Source organism: Misgurnus anguillicaudatus, chromosome 11 (assembly GCF_027580225.2).
Source record: "Misgurnus anguillicaudatus chromosome 11, ASM2758022v2, whole genome shotgun sequence".
Lineage (NCBI taxonomy): Eukaryota > Metazoa > Chordata > Actinopteri > Cypriniformes > Cobitidae > Misgurnus > Misgurnus anguillicaudatus.
In genome coordinates this window covers 24,316,137-24,341,233 of record NC_073347.2, presented here as the reverse complement: position 1 = coordinate 24,341,233, position 25,097 = coordinate 24,316,137, and the positions used below count along the sequence as shown (strand labels likewise).

Here is a 25,097-nt window from a genome sequence, read left to right as displayed (position 1 = left end):
AAATAGGGCCCTATACCTTTAATGCAAGTCCTGTACCTGTTGAAAATAACTTTACAAGAAACACAGTTGATATTGAAATCCTGAGACAAAATGAGGTTGAAAAACGTTTTATTTGTCACAGACATTACAAATTCCTGAAGACAAAGTGACGCTACACAAAACAAACGTGAGAACAGAGATCCGTGGCTAAGCTCAAACACCAGAGGGTGCGCTATATCTTATGTTTCCCATATGCCACTACAAACAGATAGTATATAACATTTTGCTTGTAATGCCCTAAATATATTTATCTCCATAGAAACCTCTAGTAATAATAATAATAATCAGTAATAGTCAACATCAAGTTCATTTCTCTTTGAGTCACTCCCTCAAAAGCTACTTCTGTCTCTATATTTCGAACAGATTAAAATAAAAGTCACTTTAGACAATTCACAACATATATACACACACACACACACACAAATATATGTACGTTTTTATATAAGACACACAAAACCCTGAACAAACAAACAAGAAACATTTAGACATTCCTGAAATCAATTACAAAAACAGCAGTGCTAATAAAATAACATTTTCTCAAGAAGCTGCTGGTAATTCATGTCATTTGTGCGCAAAGACGTGTGACGATACAATATATCTTATATATATAGAATACAATATATATTCTCTTTTCTGTGCGTTTTGCTCTAACCTATAAGAGCGCAGCTCATATTTGCTTTAGAAGTCTTCCCTGCTTCCTTAATAATTAATATGCTAGAAGTCTTTTGCTTATTGATGTCCAGCATGTTTTTCTATCTAAGCAAAAATCATCCCAGCGGTCTGATTGCTCATCACTGTCTTGATAACGGACAACAATCCATAATGCCACTGATATCTCCTGCATCATGGGAGAAAGTTACATTTGGTCTATGAGAAACATAAACTTGTGATTAATGTTATAGTGTATCGCATACACAGAAATATGGCTATTCAGATAACTAGGTCCAAGGCACACAGTAGCTCCTCCCCCTGTAGCAGGTGTTGCCGTCCAGTTACGGGTACGTTAACGTCGCAGTCGTAACGGGTAAGCTGGGGGAGGGATAATGCCCCACCATCTGATGATCTGCTCAATAACCTACTAGCAACATCTGAGAAAAAGAAAGATTGAAGAGAGGATAACAAAAAAAAGTAAGTGCTCTGACAAAAAATATTCACGTTCACAAAAAGCTAACGTTGAAGTGTGGTTTCCATTGTGACACACCAGATGGCAGCAACAGTATTGTAGTGTGACGGAGCCCTTCTGATGATGAAGCGTCTGATGTTTTGATCCTTTTCTCAGGTATTTCAGCCACAACCTGCACCACAGACCCCTTAGAACAAACATCAGCCGTCACATAAACTCTCCAAAATGTACATGAAAAGACTCGATATTAGACTACATTAGTAATGTGCACAGTATGTATCTATCCGAAAATCTAGATTTAGTCAGCTCTATTGGGAACAATTGATTTTCCAAATATCCAAATAAACAACAGTGACATATTTCTAATATTCATCAGGAATAGAAAACATGTTGTAGCACATAAACACATCACTTACACAATGCACTAACACTCACACATACCAGCCTTATTGCTTCAGAAAGAGTAATGGCCTCAAATTTCCTCTTGAGAAGCTTTGGGCCAGTCTGACATTTAGACGAAATACCATTGTCTTGAATAATTACTCTAGGGAGATAAAGAAAGCAATAAGAAGAAAGAAAGAAAAGGGAAAGGAACAAAAAACTTCTTCAATAACTTTATTGATTGATTGATTGGCAGCATCTCTCTTAAGATCAAATCTCACCTGTCGTCGATCAGCTTGGTGTTCTGCTGAGCTGTGTCACAGCACGCTGACTCTAAAGGGGTCACTTGGACCGATGGGGCAGTTTGTGTGCTATTGGAGGGAGGCATTTCGAGACCTGAACACGGGCTGGAACAGATCGACTCGGATGGAGTCCGCAGCTGGAAGTCATCATCCATTGGAATGTATGGTGCCAACATCTCCAGATCCAAACCCACTGGCTATAAAAGCATCATTAGGTCATTAGTTTAACAAAAGACTCATTTAATTACTGCACACAAACATAATAAGTCACTAAACTATCAGGTTCTTTTGTCCTGTTTGATGGTTCCAATGATAGAAAAAAGCTGAACATGTAAAATTAACCTTTTTATTTTTCCTTCAAATGTTTCTTTAACCTAATCCTATTTGAAAGAACATACTGACACTTTCCCCCAATGTTTTACCACAAAGTAAACATGCACTTTCAGAAATGTGACTTGTCTGGTACAGTATTCTGTACCTAAATAGCTTTTGTCTGGTGTCAGCATGATCTAAACAAATAAACATTTTTAAAAACAGTGCATAGCTGTGAAAATGTCTTCTTGCTGGTGTCTCTGGCTCTCCTAACAAAAGTAATACTGTACTTTAATATCATGTGCATTTTATTCACCTTATAAAAAGACTCCTTACAGACCCTAAAGGGGATCGCACACCGGCCGCGCAGCGCCGCGCCATTCTAAAAAAATGTAACACATTGTTTTCTATGAGTGTACGCACACCGGCACCGCCAGGTGGCGCCTGTCCGCGCCGCCCAGCTGTGACTCAGGAAGTTGTTCAAATCTCACAGTCTAACATTACATAACATCATATGTGTCCCAAATCATTAACAAGTAACATTGGCTGCTAACGTATATTTTGCATTTTGAAGTAGATGCTATCTGACGAAGCTCGCGCTATTTAATGTGCACTTCTGGTTTACAATACCTCCGAGTTCTCCTAGGCGCGACGCGGCGCTGAGCTGCGCGGCCGGTGTGCGATCCCCTTAAGTGGTTAGGTGAGTACATGGTTTTAGTAGGCACAAATGTTCGTGTTATCAGTATTAAAGGGGACATTTTACAAGAATTTTTTAAGATGTCAAATAAATCTTTGGTGTCCCCAGAGTACACATGTGAAGTTTTAGCTAAAAATACCATATAGATAATTTATTATAACATGTTCAAATTGCCACGTTGTCGATGTGAGCAAAAATGTGGCGTTTTTGGGTGTGTCCTTTAAAATACAAATGAACTAAAGAAAGCAAACACTGATCACCATAATGGTGGTTTGTTGAAATTGAAACTCAAATGTGCTGTCGATTATTTTATTTCTCTATCTATCTCTCTCTCTGCACCAAAGGGCAGTGCTGTGGCTGGATAGGGCAGATTAAGGGGCGGTATTATCCTCTTCTGACATCACAAGGGGAGCCAAATTTAAATTACCAATTTTTAGTTTTTTTGGGGTGTGTTGTTTAAAATGCAAATGAGCTGATAACATGAAAACATTGATCACCATAAAAGTGGTTTGTTGAAATTGAAACTCAATTGTGCTGTTAATTATTTCTCTCTCTCTGCACTAAATGTCAGTGCTGTGGTTGGATAGTGCAGATTAAGGGGGCGGTATCATCTTCTGACATCACAAGGGGAGCCAAATTTCAATTACCTATTTTTTCACATTCTTGCGAAAAATGGTTTACCAAAACGAAGTTACTGGATTGATCTTTTTCACATTTTATAGGTTGATAGAAGCACTGAGGACCTAATTATAGCACTTAAACATGGGGAAAAGTCAGATTTTCATTATATGTCCGCTTTAATAAGCCAAAAAAAAAAGAAGTCAGCAGTGGCTCCTCATCCAAGATCACAACTTTACCTGTACATTGAATGATGTCTTAGGCTCCAAATCCATGGAAAACAGTCTATTCACCTGATCTGATTTTTGCTGCTCACTATATTCTGAATCCAAAGACAGATCAGATGATTGTGAGACAGGGAAGCCATCAGGCTCTAGTTGGGAGGTGGAGGTGTCAGAATCATTTAAGGTTGAACACAGTGCATCAGTATGTAGAGAGAGCGGTGAGAGGGGCAACAAGACACTGGATGAGGGTAACATGACATCATTGTAGAGAGGAATGTCTTTCAGCACACTGATGGCAGAGTCTGAAAGAAATTAGCACAAGAACATTAAATCTTTACAAATACTAATATTTAAATATTAATACATATTGTGTCTGAAATGTGTAAGAAATCTGGTTTAAATGAGTACAGACCTTGGGTGTTGATATCCAGAGTGAGCACAGCGTTTGCTGTTGGGGGGTCTACGACTGTAAGCTCATCTGGCACCCCCTTCAGGTTATCATGTAGCACTGCAGGTTGCAGATCCTCATCTAGCAAACATTTTTTCTTCTCATCACCCTCCTTACTTTCCTTTTTAAATGCCATCATGGTCACTTCCTCGTTGTCGTCCTCCTTTTCCTGTTTTACTTTTGTGCTGTTGATTTGTTGGAGTGAAAGGATTTCTTTAGGCTGTTCAATGCCACTGCATTGGAAAGAACAAACAGATTAAAATAATGCACATTTAAACAGAAATCTACTCCTAATTGTATAGAAACACAGTGGTTCAGAGGCCTTAACACAAATTTAAATCTCCTGTGTTCGCACCTGAGGATGTAGTTGACACAGACCACGCACTGTGGCTGGGAGTTTTTACTGTTGTAAATAACAGTGGCCTGAGTTTCAGCCCAGACAAAGCCTCCTGCTTTAGCCAGCATACGGTATTGCCCGGTACATACCTGTCCCTTCACAAACACTGCAAAATGACATGTTATGTAACTGTTATGCAATGCACATCTTTATAATAATAGCATCCTTCAGGAGGAGCAACATGTGTATGTGTTTATATGATCTTACGATTGTGATGCGTTTTGGTCATATGGTCAGAATCCAGGGCGTGATAGTACTCGTATACAGAATGCTGCAGCAGATCCCTTGGATCAAAACCCAACAACTCTCTGATCCTGCAAGCAAACACACACGGTTATGTGACCCTGCAGTTGTTAGAAGTCACCCCTAGATGGCAAAGCAACCAAAGCCATGAAATCCAACAACTGATAAGTCAAAATACAGTTCAGTTGTTGAAACCTTTTAGATCTGTTAAACAAAGGTCACAGAAATTCCTGCAAAAATGGCCGACCTGAAATAAACCCACAATCTTGGCATTGCTAGAGTCATCGTCTGCCAGCTACAGAAAAAATTACACAATTTCACAAGTGCAGAGGTTAAAGGAATTTATCAGTGTCTTTGTGCAGACAGGCCGAGAGTCAGATTTTGCTGCGGTCAGCACAGAAGCACTGAATCTTGTGCTGAGCAGGTGTAATTGCACAAGGGATTTACCTTTCATCACAGTAGGTGAAGCGCATATCTAAAGTGTGCCGGCTGAGGAACGTTCTAGAATCCAGTGGTGCTTCAATGTTGCCCGGATGGGGAATAGACTCACAGATTACCACCAGGTATGTCGAACACACCCTTTCTTCCTCACACTCATCATTCTCGATGGCGTCAACTGTGTGGATATGGCCCGAACAACGCAGAACCTAGACAGAGAGAGGCTGATAGGGATAAATATGGATCCAGATTCACTTCAGGGTGATATAAATAGGGACTGCGTGAATGAGGGGTGGTACCTTCCAGGAGGCAGATTTGATGTTGACAGTGCGCCCTCTGCTGGTTAGTGTACATTTCATCCTCAAAAGAAAATTTCTGTCTGTGTGCTGCTCCTTCCCTTTCTTCAATATGCCTGAAGAGGGAAAAGGGAGAGAGATTTGTGTGAGGAGCTGTGTTTGAGAGAGAAAGAGAGAGCGAGAGAACCTAATATTACCTATTCTGTGTGCTAGCATTTCTCTGAGTTCTTCATGATCACATGGATGACTAAATTCAAACACACTGTGTCCAATAAGGTCAATCTAGGGGGAAAACAACTAGTTTGATTTAGACATTCACAACTTATATAAAATATATAGTGGCTAAATATTCAGAAACCTACATAATTATATAAAAAATACTAAAGATTCATAAATTCATCTAAAAAAAAAAAAAAAAAAAAAAAACATTACAACATTTCTTGTCAATCATTCTAAATACAAAATATCCAATGTTGTATATGTTACTTTTTTACACAGAAATTAATACTTATAGTTACTGAAGAATACTTAAGATTACTCCTTAGTGTACATTTTCAAAACAATCATTACTTATGCATCAGTTTGGCACCATTAGTGCAAAAATAGCGCACATATATGAAAAGTATGCTAATTGTATTTTTAAACCTTTAAACCAACTTTCTGACTTTTTCTTGATTCTTTTTGACTTGAAGTTACTTTTAGTCACTTTGGATAAAAGTGTCTGCCAAGAAAATTAATTTTTATAATAAATATACACAAAATGTATATGTTTTTTTATATAAATGAATCTATTAAATAAACAATTTATGTATTTAAAAATAAAAAAAAAATTCCTATAATTTTTAAAAAGTTATTTAGCACACAGTGAGGAAAATAAGTATTTGAACACCCTGCTATTTTGCAAGTTCTCCCACTTAGAAATCATGGAGGGGTCTGAAATTGTCATCGTAGGTGCATGTCCACTGTGAGAGACATAATCTAAAAAAAAAAAATCCAGAAATCACAATATATGATTTTTTTAACTATTTATTTGTATGATACAGCTGCAAATAAGTATTTGAACATCTGTCTATCAGCTAGAATTCTGACCCTTCAAAGACCTGTTAGGCTGCCTTTAAAATGTCCATCTCCACTTTATCCTAAATTAAATGCACCTGTTTAAGGTCGTTAGCTGCATAAAGACACCTGTCCACCCCATACAATCAGCAAGAATCCAACTACTAACATGGCCAAGACCAAAGTGCTGTCCAAAGACACTAGAGACAAAATTGTACACCACCACAAGGCTAAAAAAGGGCTATGGCGAAATTGCCAAGCAGCTTGGTGAAAAAATGTCCACTGTTGGAGCAATCATTAGAAAATGGAAGAAGCTAAACATGACTGTCAATCTCCCTCGGAGAGGGGCTCCATGCAAGATCTCACCTTGTGGTGTCTCAATGATCCTAAGAAATGTGAGAAATCAGCACAGAATTACACGGGAGGAGCTGGTCAATAACCTGAAAGAGTTGGGACCACCGTTTCCAAGGTTACTATTGGTAATACACTATGGTTTGAAATCATGCATGGCACGGAAGGTTCCCCTGCTTAAACCAGCACATGTCCAGGCCCGTCTTAAGTTTGCCAATGACCTTTTGGATGATCCAGAGAACTCATGGGAGAAAGTCATGTGGTCAGATGAGACCAAAATAGAACTTTTTGGTCATAATTCCCCTAAACGTGTTTGGAAAAAGAAGAATGATGAGTACCATCCCAAGAACATCATCCCTACTGTGAAGCATGGGGGTGGTAGCATCATGCTTTGGATGTATTTTTCTACACATGGAACAGGGCAACTGCACTGTACTAAGGAGAGGATGACCGAGGCCATGTATTGCAAGATTTTGGGGAACAACCTCCTTCCCTCAGAGCATTGAAGATGGGTCAAGGCTGGGTCTTCCAACATGAAAATGACCCGAAGCACAGCCAGGATAACCAAGGAGTGGCTCTGTAAGAAGCATATCACGGTTCTGGCGTGGCCTAGCCAGTCTCCAGACCTAAACCCAAAAAAAAAGCTTTGGAGGGAGCTCAAACTCTGTGTTTCTCAGTGACAGGCCAGAAACCTGATTGATCTAGAGAAGATCTGTGTGGAGTAGTGGGCCAAAATCCCTCCTGGAGTGTGTGCAAAACTGGTGAAAACTACAGGAAACGTTTGACCTCTGTAATTGCAAACAAAGGCTACTGTACCAAATATTAACATTGACTTTCTCAGGTGTTTAAATACTTATTTGCAGCTGTATCATACAAATCAATAGTTAAAAAAATTGATTTTTTTTAGATTATGTCTCTCACAGTGGGCATGCACCTATGATTACAATTTCAGACCCCTCCATGATTTCTAAGTGGGAGAACTTGCAAAATAGCAGGGTGTTCAAATACTTATTTTCCTTACTGTATATTAAAATATTTGGGGTCGATTTGACCTGCTAAAATTTGAACATAACAGGACGGTTAATAATAATTCTAAAACAATTAAATTGAAATCAACTAAACCAAGTTTCTTATTTATAAAGCATTTCAAAAAAATCAAAACTAAATTGTTGTTAGCGCAAACATTTACACTCCTATTGTCAGTGGTGTAGTGCAGGGTATACGCAGGTATACCCACTTCTTTATTAGATGACATAAATTCTAAATATTAATTTCATAATGATCCTTATACTGTGAAGTCAAGCAGCAGTGACAATTCTAGCCCATTTTGGAGTGAACCAATTATGAAAGACTATAGTCACTTACATGTCACTGTTTATAGCAAAGGGTGTTCAACCTTAGTTGAGCCATTTTATTAAAATGAAGGCGTAAATTAAAGAGTATACCCACTTCTCCATGCACCACTACACCACTGCCTATTGTTATCTTTCTACTACTGAAGGTTCAAGGTCTTTAATATCAGTCACATCTGCATGTATATTCATGGATATATGATCTGAAATACAAGTTTGCATCACCTGAGGAAGACCCAGGCACTTGCTCACAGTCTCTGACAGATACACCATGTCACCATCAACAGACAGAACCATGAGAAACCCATCCAAAGCTTTAAGAAATGTACTGTTCCACTGACAGTCCAATTCAGTCTCCACACCCAGTACACCTACATGACAACAAACACAAATAAAGCTTTAAATCAAACTGCTTTCAGCTGTCAACATAAGCACAGGTCTCTCTCTCTCTCTCTCTCTCTCTCTCTCTCTCTCTCTCTCTCTCACACACACACACACACACACACACACACACACATCCATCATCTCCCAGATGAATTAAAGGGAAAGTTCACCTAAAAATGAAAATTTGCTGTTAATTTACTCACCCTCAGGCCATCCAAGACTCTTGTGAATGTTTGCCTGAGGTTATGGATTAAAGGATATAATGTTGTAAACAATGTCTACAGTTGCTTGCACAAATCAATCATTTTACTTCATAAGACTTCAATATATTACCAGAGGACGAGGATATTCATTTTGTCTTGCCTGTATATGCTTTTTGACTCTTAAATTCATTTTTGAATCACCATAGACCACGGTTTCAGCAAAAAAAATGAAAAGCGACTTTTAGGGTGAACTACCCCTTTAACGCAGGATCTCTCTTTTTCACTCACAGGAATTTGACGTAGATTTGCCCACCTGTGTCCACCAGTTTACGCAAGCGAAAGTAGCTGAGCGCGAGCCTTATGACTGATGCTTTGTCCAGGTTGGAGGTGATGCTGTGGGGCAGGGGCAGTTCTTTGGCCAGCTCATAAAACACCTCAGACTCTTTTCCTCTCCGACAACGTGCAGCATCCCGAGATTTCTCCTTTCTTCGCTCTGAACTCACCCTGCAACCAATTACACACATCAGCCTGTGCTTTAAATGTCTTCAACAAAAAGGACAATTGTATGCAGTATTAAAAAGCTGAATGAAATTATAAGCCACCCCTTATAGCAGGAACCTAAAGGCTCTGTTAAACTTAATCCTAATTTCTTATTCGAATCTACTGACTTTGGGGTCCCTATCATACACCTGGCGCAATGCAGCGCAATGCGTGACGCAAGTGTCTTTTGCTAGTTTCAACCCGGCGCAATTATCATTTTCACGTTTAGCGCACGTTTTTTAAATAGCAAATGCATTTGCGCCATATTTTGTGTCCATGGGCGTTCTGGTCTGAAAACGAGGTGTGTTCAGGCGCATTGTTGGCGCGTTGCTATTTTGAGGCCACTAAAATAAACTACGCCATTGACCAACTAAAACCTGGTCTAAAGTCAATGGCGCAATATTGTTTTTGTTATTTAATGAGGGCGTTAGTAATATGCGCCTATAAACTGGATGACAACGCGCGTTTGCTTATCACATGGATGCGCAGCAACACATAAACTTTTTAAAACATGAAAAATCAAAGGATTAAAATGTAAAAGATTATTATTGAGTCTCTAGGAAATAAATGAGGACCGATTATGAGAATGTAGAAGGCATAAAGAGCCTTCACCTGTAGCCTGGTAAGTAATTAAATGTTTTGCATTAAACAAATGCAAATATTGCATATATATTTTTTTTTGCATATGTCCATCGTTTTTCAGACAAACACATTTTCGGATATTTTAGAAAATGTTTTAGATTTTTCAGTTAATTAAATGTGAAGTTATGGGGTCCACGACCTTCAAGTCCAATTAAATACGTCCATCCCTCACAAAACAAATCCAAACGGCTCCAGGATGACAAATAAGGTCTTCCGAGGGCAATCCGTGCGGTGGTGTTGTAGAAATATCCATATTTAAAACTTTAACAAAAATAGATAAGCGCCGCCATCTTAGTCGCGTCCGCATTTAAGATCATAGCTTTACGCAGCTTACGGAGGCTACTCTGCTGCTGCTGCTCTGTGCCCCCGCCCTCCGAATTTGTCATACGTCATTGAGAAAAGTGTGTACACTACGCTAATACTCTCTCCTGAATACAGAGGAGTCTAAGATGGCGGGTTTGGGGTTAGAATGACTTTCTGTAACATAAAATGACATCCAAACCCAACTCCAACTCTTATGTCAGGTGACAATTATTTAAAAATCCGGATTTTTTTTATAAACCAATAGTTAAAGTGACATCCTAACCCAAACCCGGCAGCGCTACCGGAAAGTAGCTATCATTAATAAAGTTTTAAATATGGACATTTCCACAACAACACCGCGCGGACCACCCTCAGAAGACCTTTGTTTATCATCCTGGAGCCGTTTGGATTTATTTTGTGAAGGACGGACGCACTTTTTTTGGACTTGAAGGTCGTGGACCCCCTAACTTCACATTTAATTAACTGAAAGATCAAAATTTTCTAAAATATCCGAAAATGTGTTTGTCTGAAAAACAATGGACATATGCAAATCGGACAGCTTGGGGGTGAGTAAATCATGGGTTTAATATCATTTTTGGCCGAACTATCCCTTTAAAAGCCTGCTAATATTACTTCCATGACGAAAGAAAACCAAAAAATAACAGTTTCAATACAAATGAAAACAACAAAAAAATTTTATATTAATCTTAAACTGGTCTTTTTCCTTCGCTTAGTTTTTCAGTTTACAAATTCCGCCATCTAAATAGGATATCGGCATGGCGCCAACACAACTGGCTTTTAAAGGGGATGAGAGCTGAGACTCTCATATTTTACATTACGCCCAAAACACACCCATTACTTATTACGAGAATAGGAACAGCTCTTTTAGGCCGTGCGCTTGGTGCACAAACCATTTTTCCCATCGTTAAATTAGAAAAAGTGGAATCGGCCCATTTAGACTGTCTAAAGCGCATAACGCACAATGTGCTTAGATCATTAAAATAGGGCCCTAAAACTTCAGTCTCCTCAAAAGAGTTCAAGACATGCTTAGCACCAAGCAGAGTCAGACTAAATAATGTCTTTTGCCTGAAGAAGCCATCCTGTTCTGAAATTGTGGGGTTTTATATTTTGTGTACATATTCTGTTTGCATCGTAATAAAAAGACTGAAAAAGAAATATGGATGGTTATTAAAAATGTGCTAAAACAAAAACACTGATGGTGACATAAGACACTTGCACAATATTGTATGTACTGAATTTACATAGTATCTACCGTTTGACCATTAATGTAGCACATACTCATCAGTATGCAGGTAGATAGTATGAATATATTAGAGTACATCCCTCTGTTTGGAGTCAGACAATCCCTGCTCAAATCCCACGAGCACAAATCCCACAGGATAGCAAAGAGTCAATTGGATACACTTTACAATCTCTGCAGAAGGTCATGTGCTTTTTTTGCATATATTTCTACTTCATTCAGACACAGTATGTAACACACACTTATGTAACATGTATGGAATCGTAATAGGTTTACAGCTTATAAACCTGCAAACATTTGGTTGAATTTATTTTGTGAGATCAGTATGTAAGATCTGATTTTATATGATGTAAAATCTATAATTTTAAGGGATAGTTTAGCCAAAATAAAAATTCTCAACCAGAAGCATTGGCAGGACAGGTGTGCGCTTATCGAAAAATAATGCATACCCATGGAACCGTTCTCAGAAAAACATGAGGGTGAGTAAATAATAACATAATTGTTTTGGGGGGTTGAACTATACCTTTAACCACAAATCTGTTTAAATTAATACTCTGTTGTGCTCAAGACAGTTTTGACAGTTTCATTTAGGATAAATTGGATATTTGTCGAACAAGGTGAGAAAATCAGTGGCATATGAGAGGTTATGTAACAAATGAAATTACAGAGAGACAGAGCCTATAATAAATCGAGAAAAATGACAGATGTGTAGAGCATTAATTATCACTTTTCTCTACAGGTTTATTACGCGCTGGTCACCCCCACCCCTTAACTGTGAAGAATAACAAATGAATAAACTAGATTATAACACCTGATTTGTCTACCTCTGAGCAGATGAGGTGAGATTTTACATTCTAACACTGATCACAGATCAGCCCACTGTATAGTCTAGTGTTGTATGGTGTTGCGTAATGTTGCTGTGTTGTGTGGAGCTGGAGTCTGGACTGGGTAATGTTGTGTAGTGCTGTGTTATGTAAAGCTGTAATGTATTGAATTGTGCAATGTAGTTTTGCATTGAGCTGCTTTACACAACAGTTGTATTGTGTGGAGCTTTATTGTATTATATTTGTTTTAATGTTGTGTAATGTGTAGTGTTGTGCAATGTAGTTTTGCATTAAGCTGCTTTACACAACAGTTGTATTGTGTGGAGCTGTATTGTGTAAAACTGTATTGTGCAATGCTGTTTGATGTGTTGTGTGTTTGGGTTTAGATTTGGGTTAGGATGTCACTTTAACTATTGGTTTATACTATTTTTTTCCGGATTTGTAAACAATTGTCGCCTGACGTTAGGGTTAGAGTTGGGTTTGGATGTCATTTTATGTTACAGAAAGTCACTCTAACCCCAAAACCACGCGAAAATGGTACGAAAATAAAAAAAACAATTGAGTAACCAATACGTGGTACGGACACGGAAAAATGCGGAGATCCGTGACAATGACAGGGATAAATGAGCAAAATATTCCGGGACTATGTAATGCTGTGTTTTGTGGAGCTGTACTGTGTGGTGTTGAGTAATGTGTTGTGTTGAGGTACACTGTGTAGTTTTATGCAGGGTTGTGTAGAGCTGTATTGTGTTGGGGGAAAACTGTACTGTGTAATGTTGTGTGGAGCTGTATTGTGTAGTGTTGTGTAAAACTGTATTGTGCGATACTGTTTGATGTGTTGTGTGGTGACATGTTGTATAGTGTTGTGTAATGCTGTGTTGTGTGGTGTTCCGTAATGCGTTGTGTTGAGGTGCACTGTGTAGTTTTATGCAGGGTTGTGGGAATCTGTATTGTGTAGTGTTGTGTGGAGCTGTATTGTGTAGTGTTGTGTGGAATTGTATTGTACAGTGCTGTTTGATGCATTGTGTGGTGACGCATTGTATAGTGTTGTGTAATGCTGTGTTGTGTGGAGCTATACTGTGTGGTTTTGCGTAATGCGTTGAGGTGTACTGTGTAGTGTTGTGTGGAACTGTATTGTACAGAGCTGTTTGATGTATTGTGTGGTGACGCATTGTATAGTGTTGTGTAATGCTGTACTGTGTGGTTTTGTGTAATGCGTTGTGTTGAGCTGTAGCCTACTGTTATGTTATGCAGTATTGTGTGGATCTGTATTGTGTAGTGTTGTGTGGAGCTGTTGTGTGTAGAGTAGTGTTGTATAAATCTTTACTGTATTGTATTGTGTAATGCTGTACTGTATTGTGTAATGCTGTGCTGTGTTGTGTAATGTGTTGTGTTGTGCTGAGCTGTACTGTATAGTGTTATGCTATGTTGTGTGGAGCTGTACTGTGTGGTGTTGTGTAATGCGTTGTGTTGAACTGTATCCTACTGTTTAGTGTTATGCAGTGTTGTTTGGATCTGTATTGTGAAGTGTTGTCTAGAGCTATATTTTGTAGTGTTGTGTGGAATTTTATTGTACAGTGCTGTTTAATGTATTGTGTGGTGACGCATTGTATAGTGTTGTGTAATGCTGTGTTGTGTGGAGCTGTACTGTGTGGTTTTGTGTAATGCGTTGTGTTGAGCTGTAGCCTACTGTTTAGTGTTATGCAGTATTGTGTGGATCTGTATTGTGTAGTGTTGTGTGGAGCTGTATTGAGTAGTGTTGTATAGAACTGTACTGTATTGTATTGTGTAATGTTGTACTGTATTGTGTAATGCTGTGCTGTGTAATGTGTTGTGCTGAGCTGTACTGTATAGTGTTATGCTGTGTTGTGTGGACCTGTACTGTGTGATGTTGTGTAATGCGTTGTGTTGAGCTGTAGCCTACTGTTTAGTGTTATGCAGTATTGTGTGGATCTGTATTGTGTAGTGTTGTGTGGAGCTGTATTGAGTAGTGTTGTATAGAACTGTACTGTATTGTATTGTGTAATGTTGTACTGTATTGTGTAATGCTGTGCTGTGTAATGTGTTGTGCTGAGCTGTACTGTATAGTGTTATGCTGTGTTGTGTGGACCTGTACTGTGTGATGTTGTGTAATGCGTTGTGTTGAGCTGTAGCCTACTGTTTAGTGTTATGCAGTGTTGAGTGAATCTGTATTGTGTAGTGTTGTATAGAACTGTGTATTGTATTGTGTAATGCTGTACTGTATTGTATTGTGTAATGCTGTGCTGTGTTGCGTAATGTGTTGAGTTGTACTGTACCGTATAGTGTTATGCTGTGTTGTTTGGTGCTGTATTGTTTGGTGTTGTGTAATGTGTTGCGTTGAGCTGTAGCCTACTGTTTAGTGTTATGCAGTGTTGTGTGGAGCTGTATTGTGTAATGTTGTATGGAACTGTATTGTATTGTATTGTATAATGCTGTGTTGTACTGTACTGTACTGTACTGTACTGTATTGTATTGTATTGTATTGTGTAATGCTGTGTAGTGTAAAGTGTTGTGCTGAGCTGTACTGTATAGTGTTATGCTGTGTGGAGCTGTACTGTGTGGTGTTGTGTAATGCGTTGTGTTGAACTGTATCCTACTGTTTAGTGTTATGCAGTCTTGTGTGTGTTGATCTTTATTGTGTAGTGTTGTGGGGAACTGTACTGTTGTGTAGAGCTGTATTCTGTAGAATTGTGTGGATGTGTAATGCTGTGTTGTGTTATGTGTTGTGCTGAGCTGTACTGTATAGTGTTATGCTGTGTTGCGTGGAGCTGTACTGTGTGGTGTTGTGTAATGTGATGCATTGAGCTGTAGCTTACGGTTTAGTGTTATGCAGTGTTGTGTGGATCTGTAGTGTTGTGTAGAGCTGTATTTTGTAGTGTTGTGTGGAACTGTATTATGCAGTGCTGTTTAATGTGTTGTTTGGTGATGTATTGTATAGTGTTGTGGTTGTGTAATGCTGTATTGAAGTGGAGCGGTACTGTGTAGTGTGAAATGGAGCAGTATTGTATGGAGCTGTATTGTAGTGTTTTGTAGACGTGTTGTGTGTAGCTGTAGTGATGTACAATGTCTTGAGCTAGTGTTATGGAGTGTTTTGTTGTGCTATACTGTGTTGTGTGGAACGAAGCAGTATTGTATGGAGCTGTATTGTAGTGTTGTGTAGACGTGTTGTGTTGAGCTGTACTGTGAAATGCTGTTTATGGTGGTATTGTCTGGGGTCAGTGAGGGTATTCAGGCATGAGCTGAATCTTAAGCTCCTCCAACATTCAAGACAGTCACCTTATTAACATAAACTCACTGGAGACACATCAGGTAAAACCACTTTCACCCACACACACAAAGATGCCACTGTACAGTTACTGACATCATGTTTAGAAAGAGCTGTCCACAGGGCAGACATGGAAAACCCAAAACCAATAAAACATCTTTGGACAAAGACTAGCTAAGACTCCGTCAGATATGTCAACAGAGATTAATTAACTTGATTTATAGTTGATGATATTTCCTCTCTCGCTCGGTCTCACTCAGCATTCAAGATCTGAATCATGATTAACCTACATTTACTGTACATAGCATAAAGTATTACTCTAATATTTGGGATGACAAATTATTATGTTTTTTTTATTATTTAAAAACCATCTCCCACTGCTCGTGTTATGAAAACAGGTGCTGTATAATGGTACTACAAAAGCTAGTAATCTCTCTCATCTAAGCATCCTGGGATAGATTATCTAGGATGTTTAAACATGAGGCAGCAGATTTTGCTTTACAAAACAACCCGTATGTGTGCCTGACCCGTGTATATGCCTCTGCATTTTTGTCTCCCTTGTTATGCATACTATATGGTAACATTAGAGAATATAATGCTGCTTACACACAAATAGACTAACGGCTTAAAATCTAAGGGGGATATTGAGGTCTCCAGTCCACAATTTATTGATATGGTGCATTTAGACTGTCTGGATCCTGGCCAGTCAATCACGCTAATAGCAAAGTGCTACACAAATCACCAGTGGCCTCAAACCTTTTCCTGTCTGTGATTCTGTATCGCTTCACCTGTCTGAACTTCATCTGTATACTTTCTAAGACTAAAAACAACCGTGTGGTTTTACTGCACCAAGTTCAGTAAAATGGGCAAAAAGCACCTGTTTGTGAACACCTACATATTTGACCCTGGACCGGTAATAAGCTGCACAAGTATATTTCTAGAAATAGCCAACCATACACTGTGCAGGTCAAAATTATACTTTTTCTTTTATGGCAAAAATCATTAGGAAATTAAGCATAGAATGTAAAAAAATGCCCCTAGGCGTTGGTGGAGCCGTGGTATCAAACTTCCGCCCAAACGCTCGCACGCCGAATTTAATCACGCCCTTTGAACGTCTCATTTGACTGGTTTGCTACATTAAGGTAAGTTAAATACAATTCTTTTTGTCGGTGTAAAATAAAACAGAAATCGAAAATAAATAGTTAGTTATATCTTCAATTTTCCCTCAAAGCTCAGAGAGTCCGCTCAGAGAAGCTGTTCATCTAAAATGAAACTTATCACAAAAATCAACAATTGAACATATTACAGCGTGATAACAACTACCTTAAAGGACCAAAATCATCTTTCAGAAAATTTTATTGGAAATGTAATTTATTTTTTTATTTTGACCGAGTGCCGTTTGTTTGAATAGAGAGAGCGGGGTGTATGACTTGTACTGCAGCCAGCCACCAGGGGGCGATCAAAAAGCCAGCAGCTTCACTTTTTAAGATGTATGAGGCACACCAGATATTAAAGAGCACCTATTGTCCGATTCACATTTTTACATTTATTTTGGTGTGTAAGTGTGTATTAGTACATGTTAACGATATGCAAAAGGTACATACGTCAAAGTGAATGATGACGCGAGTTACTACAACTACAACAAACACACGGATTGTAGGTAACAGTTTACTTCCTGGGATTGGTGATGTAGACAAGACCGACATTATCATAATTCCTCCCGCTTCTGACTTGCAGCCTGTAAATTAACTCCTGTTAGCAACTGAATCTTTCAAACATGGTAAGGAGCGTCACATTTCCAGCTGACGTCAGAAGTATTTAGGCCAATCACAATGTACAGATAAGCTGACCAATCAGGGACACGGAGCTTTTTAAATCCATGCGTTTCAGGAAGAGAGTGAAATCTGGTGATATAAAAATGTACGGTATGTGGAAAATAATGTGTTTTTGAACCATAAAAAATTATATCAAATACAAAAAATAACGTTTTTTAGCAACGAAATAGGTGCTCTTTAAGTAAAGATCATGTTCCATGAAGATATTTTGTCATTGATATTTTGTAAAGATATTATCATGATGTATAAAAAATTTATTTATTATCAGAAATATGTGTTGCTAAGGAATTCATTTGAACAACCTCAGTTTGCAGATTTTCAAGTTGCATCTTGGCCAAATATTGTACTATCCTAACAAACCATACATCAATGGAAAGCTTATTTATGCTTTCAAGTGATGTCTCAATAAGAGTTTTTTTTTCAAGCTTTTCAACTTTATTGATGTCTCAATAAACAAAATTGAACCTTATGACAGGTTTTGTGGTCCAGAGTCACATACATGAAAGCTTCGCACCACTGGCCTCATCCCATTTGACAGTAATTGCAATTATAAAGTTTGGATTTATTGGCCCCATATGTCTTTTACTACGGATGTAGTAGACATGTTTTAAGTAGTACATTATTACAAAGGCCTGCTAAGAATATGTATCCATCACTAGCATACCTGGGTAGCCTTCACATCGCACTGACTATTATGATTGCATGTATATGTGGTCTTGGGTAAATATGCCAGTAGTGTTTAACAGCATCTGTCCAATTAAGTTATAAGAAGGACTCTTACTTTTATTTAGAGCTTCTAGATGTTTTTGCATTACTTTAAATAGATTGTTAGCTCAGCGTTCGATATTAATGGTTAAGATCTGGGTTAACATTACATGACCTTGAACAGTTCAATATACAGCCAAAAGGCGTGTTAAATTTCATGTGGCGCTACGCAGACCAATCAGTGCATAACAAAAAAGTACATAAAAGCTTTTATGGCACTTTCATGTCAGTTTTGTAGCGCAATGTAAATACATACATGCTAAATATAACACAAGCTCTGTGAAAGTTACAAATGCCAGTTTGCAAAAATACACAAAAGTCCCACAAAAACAAAATACGGCCATGGTAAAATAGTAAACTTACCCCGAACCCCTGTTGGGAAAGTATTAAAACACCAAACATGGCCATGCAGGCTAATCAACAACAAAGAGCTCCCAAGGGCTATTAAGCAATCATTCCTAGCAAGCTTTAAGCTAGGCTTAAGAAGTGTTTTGAACTACATGGTTCCTTAGACACTAATTTAAACCCCTACCGTACAACAAATCATCAGCATGCCCTTCTGCTCTGGATGTTGAAGTAATGATGTAGACCTTCACACATCTCAGATGTGCTGAGCCAGTGTAGTGTGGACAGATGGAGTCTTTAGCGTGATCACAGACCCCTCCGCGGTTCTTGCTGTACCCTCAGCATGCAATAATAAACCAATAAGCTTTCTGTCAGTCACCTGTTCTCTTTCTCCCTCTCACTGACCAGTACCAACTGCTTCCTGCAGGGAATATGTAATTAATTATTCATGACACACACACACACAGACACACATAAGAAGACACACTTACTATGGTCTAAATAAATATTTCAGCAAGGACACTCCTACAGCTGCAACGGGAAAACATAATGCTTCTCCGCTGGCTTTTACAAGCCCAACCATTAGTACAAACACCACAGGTGGGTTTATAATGGATCTTATACCCCTGCAAAACATGATGTTTTGATATTCTTGCTCTAAACCGCTTGACATCATTGGTAGAGGCCTGGACTCTGTGTGTGTGCGTTCAACAGGACAAGATAATAGATCGCACGAGCTTCTCAATGGAATCTAGGTTAATGTAATTATTCCAACCTTTAAAGCGTTCGCACCACTTTGGGAACTTCTCATCACCATGCAATTATTGCTCATTTCTGACACATTGGTAAAGCGTCCAATAAACCGCTTACACTGTCCGGTAGTAATCTGTTTATAACATCTATGGAGAAAAATATCCTGTTTGAGAATGAAGTCCTAATTAGAGGTCCACGACAAGAGATCGAGACAAGACATTCATTAACAAAAGGTCAACATCCTTCATCGGCCATGTGATAGTAAAGACCCTACTGTTTAAGAATTCCATTTCAAGGAGGACAATCGTCTGGTTTGATAAGAGCAAGAGCAGCCTAACCTTTCTCAGCTTCATTTTACACCCCAAGAATGGCAGTACAGACAGGCCACAAGCTGATAGCACACAGGGGACCTTTACCATAGAGCCAAAAGGAGAGGTGTCAACTGATCCAGTACAAAACACCATTATCAAAGCAAAGGGCTGTCACAGGAGAGGAAAGCACTGTTTCCACATAACTTACATCACAATGTAGTTTGAATTACAAACATTACTGATTTTAATGAGTACTGTAATTATGTAATTGACCGTGTAATTAATACTGATTCTCTGGCTCTTGAAAAGATGCAAACATCATATTATTAGTGTCTCTTTATGATATTTTAAAATGATCGTGAAAAGCAGAGATGAATGAAAACCACCACCACTGAGGAGATTTGGTTCAAAAAGCTTAAAACGTTGCGCATGCGCAATAAAACCTCTTTAAAAAAAGAGACGCAACCAACCAGAGTTAGTTCAACCAGACAGTCTATTATCTCTAGGCTTAAAAGTGGATGCATAACTCTATTTATTGACACACTATCATTGCAATAGGTTTTTGTTTTGTATTTGGACCGTGCACATATACTGTAAGGCAACAATGTAGCGTTTTATGTTCCTATAAACTGTGAAGAATAAACTGTTATGAATAATAAATGTGACAACAGGTTTTCTAGTGGAACTGTTGAATGAAAGTGCGCAACGGACAAAAAACATAAAAACAGCAGTTTTGTCAAAAGCAAGCTCACATCCAAACAGAAAATGATGATTGCATGCTGAAATGTCACTGCGTGTGAATCTGCGCAGAGAATACGCGTTTACCTTTTTTTCCCAGGTGCGACTGTATCCATGTTGAAAACCCCACGTTCACTCCAATCGCGTCAAAAACCTGTAAATGTGCAAAAGAGTCCGTCCAGCAAAGTTATAGCGTCCAAGTGCTGAAGTTGAATTAAGTTGCACGGATGCTACGCCGTTTCATCTCGCGCTTGCTTTCGCCGCATCTGCCTGCGGACGGGAACGCGCAGTCACATGCCTCAGAGTCATCGGGAGCGCGCTGCATGGGCTCTCCAGCTCGGATATTTTTGGCACCTCTACCTTCAATAGCCATTACACACGAATAATGCTGCCTGTGTACTAGTTGTTGTTTGAGGTGTCAACCTTTCATGACGTCACGTTTTTGTTTCCAACAATGTGGGAAGTACTCTTACCATATTCGAATAGCAATTGTAGTTTTTTGGCACTTATTTGCTCGGCATGCAATAATTCGCAATGGCTTATGAGTATTCATGGCATTTTTTAACTAAACATTTTAAATTTATAACCGTTTTTATCATAAAAAGTGAGGTTGTTTTACATTTTACTATTTTCGTCAGCAAAACGCAACATTTTACAATTTTTAGTAATTCTCTAAGTAAGTGAAAGGCAAATTAGGCTTTCCAGTTTATTGAGCAAGCATTTTCCAGCCACAAATAAATCTGGAAGGTTGTTCTTTCCACAAATTCCAGCCCTCTGCCCAGAATGAAACGTGCAGACAATCCGTCTCATCCTTTTCCAAACAAGCCAATGGAAAGACCTAAGGACATTTCCCTGAAACCAGCCACATGCAAACACTAAGGTGGAATTAAGTTTCTTAACAGTGATTTAGAAACTATTTCAGGAACTTTAAAATCGTCTCCACTAAATAATTATGCAGTAGGTACATTTACATTAATGCTTTAAAAGATCCTGTAAAATAAATTGAGGACACTTCTGTGATCTGTACAGAAGACTTGTGGCTTTGTGTTAGTACAGTTTCCTAGCCGTGAGCTGTATATTTGACTCCAGATTTGAATCTACGGCAAGCTTCAATGGGAAGGGCTTCTACGGGGTTAAATGAGTTTACGGCCATGCTCCATCTCCAGTGTGTCCTTGAGGGAAACATTCGATCCTGTGTAGTTTCATACCCAGGGAGTGTTCATGCTAGGCCTATTACGTTGGTTCTGGATGAGTATCTGGAAAATTGCATTTTCAATTTATTAACAGAGCCACTGCCGGATTGCAGCAAAGAACTGTATTTGCCGTATATGAATGAGGGTGGCAGATGGACACGTGCCAACTCTAATCTGCAGTAATCTCCTATATCCTCCTATTTAGAGATGATCTCTCCCATCTCTCAGCTTTGACACAAATGGGACTTTGAAGAGAGGGATCAAAGAAAGATGCGAAGATCATTCATTCTTTCATCGGTGATGTAGGCGACCAGCACTAAGAGCATTAAGCTGAATATGCACACATACCCACAAATTATTGCTCTCTCAAGCTTCATTAGGCAGCAAACAGAAGCTTGGTAAACACTCAAGATTTGCCCTAGAGGTGAAGTAATGTAGGAATACTTTCAAACACAAGAATAAATATGATATTTTAAAGAGATACAGAGTTCACCGGGCTACCATTCTTCTGATGTCTTTTTTACCTACAGGGACTTTGGCTCTTATCGTTACAACCCTTCATTCATCAAGACAAAAATCAATAAAAAAAACAAAATTGGTCAAAGACAGGGTTTAGACATGAAGTGGGACTAGAAGTGAAATGGATTTTGCATCCAATAAAGTAGATCTGTATGGGCAGAAGAGAAATCAATAAAATGTAATTATGGTCCATTGGGCTTGGGAATGGCTGCAAACTGATCTGTCACCAAGGCCTTTAAGAGATGCATTACTGAAGGCTAATTTTATAACTGGAATGAGTTCAGTCTCAAGCCAAGAGGACAGAAGTCTGTCGCCAACATACAAACAGACAATTAAATCTGGTCCACGTTGCTTTTATATTGACTTTTGTTATAAGACAACACATAACATGCATATAAGACTGCATCTGCCAAGAAAAACCTATAATCCCATTGCTGTGGCAAATGAGCAGATTGTTTAAAGGACAAGTTCGGTATTTTACACTTAAAGCCCTGTTTTCAGATTGTTTATGATGAAATAGAACGGTTTTGACTGAAATTTGGACATATGATGCTAGCCCGAGAATTTTTGGTTTCTTATGTATCAGCCCCCACCTCTACAATGGCTGCATATAGGTGCACTGGAACAATCATTCCTAAAATGCATTAAACTTTCGTTTACAAAGACGAATGCTCACACAAAAATCGCTGCAAAAGATGCTTTCCAACAGGTGTTTTACCATTGGTTGTAAACTTGTGGACGTATTTTTCCAAACGCCTCACACCCGTATATTCTTCAGTTGAGAGCTTGAATAATAGACACTCCAGCCCAGTTGGTGGCGATAATCCGCCTTTGCCAATTGCAAGAATACAAACAAAGTTCCTGGTGCGGAGTAATACCATACCTCACAGCACATTGAATACAAGTCATTGACGTCTTTGTAAACGAAAGTTTAATGCATTTTAGGAACGATTGTTCTAGTGCACCTATGCAGCCATTGTAGAGGTGGGGGGTGATACAACAAACCCCTGAAAATTCTCTAGACAGCATCATATGTCCAAATTTCAGTCAAAACCATTCTATTTCATCATAAACAATCTGAAAACATTGCTTTAAGTGTAAAATACTGAACTTGTCATTTAAAGGATTAGTCAATTTTATTAAAAATAAATCCAGATAATTTACTCAACACCATGTCATCCAAAATGTCTTTCTTTTTTCAGTCGAGAAGAAATTATGTTTTTTGAGGAAAACATTCTAGGATTTTTCTCATTTTAATGGACTTTAATGGACACCAACACATAACAGTTTTAATGCAGTTTAAAATTGCAGTTTCAAAGGACTCTAAACGATCCCAAATGAGGCATAAGGGTCTTATCTAGCGAAACGATTGCCATTTTTGACAAGAAAAGTAATAAGAACTTTTAAACCACAACTTCTAGTCTATCTCCGGTCCTATGACGCGCCAGCGCGACCTCACGTAATTGTGTAATGGCGTGGAAAGGTCACATGTTACATATATGAAACGCACATTGCGGACCATTTTAAACAATAAGCTGACACTATCATTCGACATACAACAACGTCGGAACGGTCCTCTTTCTCCACACTTGTAAACACTGGGGCGTAGTTTCGCATACGTCATCCGTGACCTCTTGACGTGATGACGTATTGCGTGAGGTCGCGCTGGCGCGTCACATGACCGGAGATGGACGAGAAGTTGCATATTTTGAAATTTTCTTGTCAAAAATGACAATCGTTTCGCTAGATAAGACCCTTATGCCTCGTTTGGGATCGTTTAGAGTCCTTTGAAACTGCAAATTTAAACTGCATTAAAACTGTTACGTGTTGGGGTCCATTAAAGTCCATTAAAATGAGAAAGATCCTGGAATGTTTTCCTCAAAAAACATAATTTCTTCTCGACTGAACAAAGGAAGACAAACATTTTGGATAACATTGTGGTGAGTAAATTATCTGGATTTTTTAAAGAAAATGGACTAAACTTTTAATGTTAATGTTGTTTTCTCATTATTAAAAATGCAAACTGAAATGAAATGCCAAAAATAATGTACTACAACAATACCAGTCTTTTGAAAATGTCACTTGAAAATGACCAAGCCAAGGCTTTCAGCATGGGCAATCAAGCAAGGACCTTTTAAATCTTGCAAGCCGTGCAGTGAGCAGAACAATATCTTGGCATGAACTATATGATAAGTTGAAGAGTTTAGTAATCTTACAGGCCATCATACTTTCTGTGAAGAAGACAATCATCACAGTCTGCATTCTCAACCAATGGCCCTTGAGATACAAAGAACCACAATAGAGAAGATTGTGCATAGCAAATGAAAATGTAGGGGTAATCAGCAAAATATATATAAATGAAATCAAGATCCAAAAATATGTTGTATATTTCTTTCACAATTGGTAGGAAAGAATGAAGACCCATAATAGGCCACTTAAAGCCAAGCAATCAAAGGGCCATCAGAGAACTTTCATGACTATACCGTACAGGGATTTCCTGCTTTGCTTACTCTTACCTGTTGCCAGTGACTCTTCTGAACACACAAGAGCTTATACAGTATGTTGGTTTTCAGGTCTCCCACAGGAAGGTGGTCTGCTGACACCAGTTCTCAAGGAAACCTTCCTCTTGATGTAATTGGGGCCATGCCAAACTTGCATGGGCAAGTTGCTTAGTCGGATCCCCCATGACATCAATGTTTTTCTCACTTAGAACCAGAGATCTGTTGCTAATATTTCCATTCCCTCCATCATTAGCAAAGACAATTTAGCAAAGATTTAACAGGTTCCCAATGATTTTGGAAAAAATTGGGAAAATTTTTGACAGGGAAAAGAGCAAAGCGTACTATTCCTGTTACTCTACACACTAAATAGATACTCCCTGCATTTCTCATTAATATATTTCCCAAATCTCCATTATG

General features: G+C 38.6%; 1 protein-coding gene across 4 annotated transcripts; it reads right to left on the bottom strand.

Annotated features, from left to right (window-relative positions):
- Window positions 1–91: 91 nt before the first annotated feature.
- hif1aa (hypoxia inducible factor 1 subunit alpha a) lies at window positions 92–20,834 on the bottom strand. Of its 4 annotated transcripts, XM_055170032.2 has the most exons (15): window positions 20,555–20,831; window positions 18,853–19,086; window positions 9,178–9,368; window positions 8,503–8,648; window positions 5,716–5,800; window positions 5,522–5,634; window positions 5,232–5,431; window positions 4,749–4,855; window positions 4,500–4,647; window positions 4,109–4,377; window positions 3,712–3,998; window positions 1,825–2,042; window positions 1,604–1,706; window positions 1,241–1,349; window positions 92–1,127 (listed from the first exon to the last, which is right to left on the bottom strand). In XM_055170032.2, exons 4-15 carry the CDS (start codon window positions 8,572–8,574, stop codon window positions 970–972), a joined length of 1,869 nt encoding a protein of 622 aa, XP_055026007.2. In that variant the 5' UTR covers window positions 8,575–8,648; window positions 9,178–9,368; window positions 18,853–19,086; window positions 20,555–20,831; the 3' UTR covers window positions 92–969. The 4 variants fall into 4 exon arrangements, with proteins under 4 accessions (XP_055026007.2, XP_055026006.2, XP_055026005.2 ...); XM_055170031.2 differs by lacking the exon at window positions 18,853–19,086; XM_055170030.2 differs by lacking the exon at window positions 18,853–19,086 and having other exon boundaries at window positions 3,766–3,998; window positions 5,522–5,800; window positions 20,555–20,834.
- Between the last annotated feature and the right edge of the window lie 4,263 nt (window positions 20,835–25,097).

Bases quoted from the DNA above. Each gene is read 5' to 3' on its own strand.
- hif1aa (XM_055170029.2), bottom strand. From the start codon at position 20,583: ATGGATACAGTCGCACCTGGGAAAAAAAG. The intron at 9,369-20,554 runs GTAAACGCGTAT...AATTGGTTGCAG, and splicing joins GTCGCACCTGGGAAAAAAAG to GGTGAGTTCAGAGCGAAGAA. The intron at 3,999-4,108 runs GTCTGTACTCAT...AATTTCTTTCAG, and splicing joins TCTGGATATCAACACCCAAG to ACTCTGCCATCAGTGTGCTG.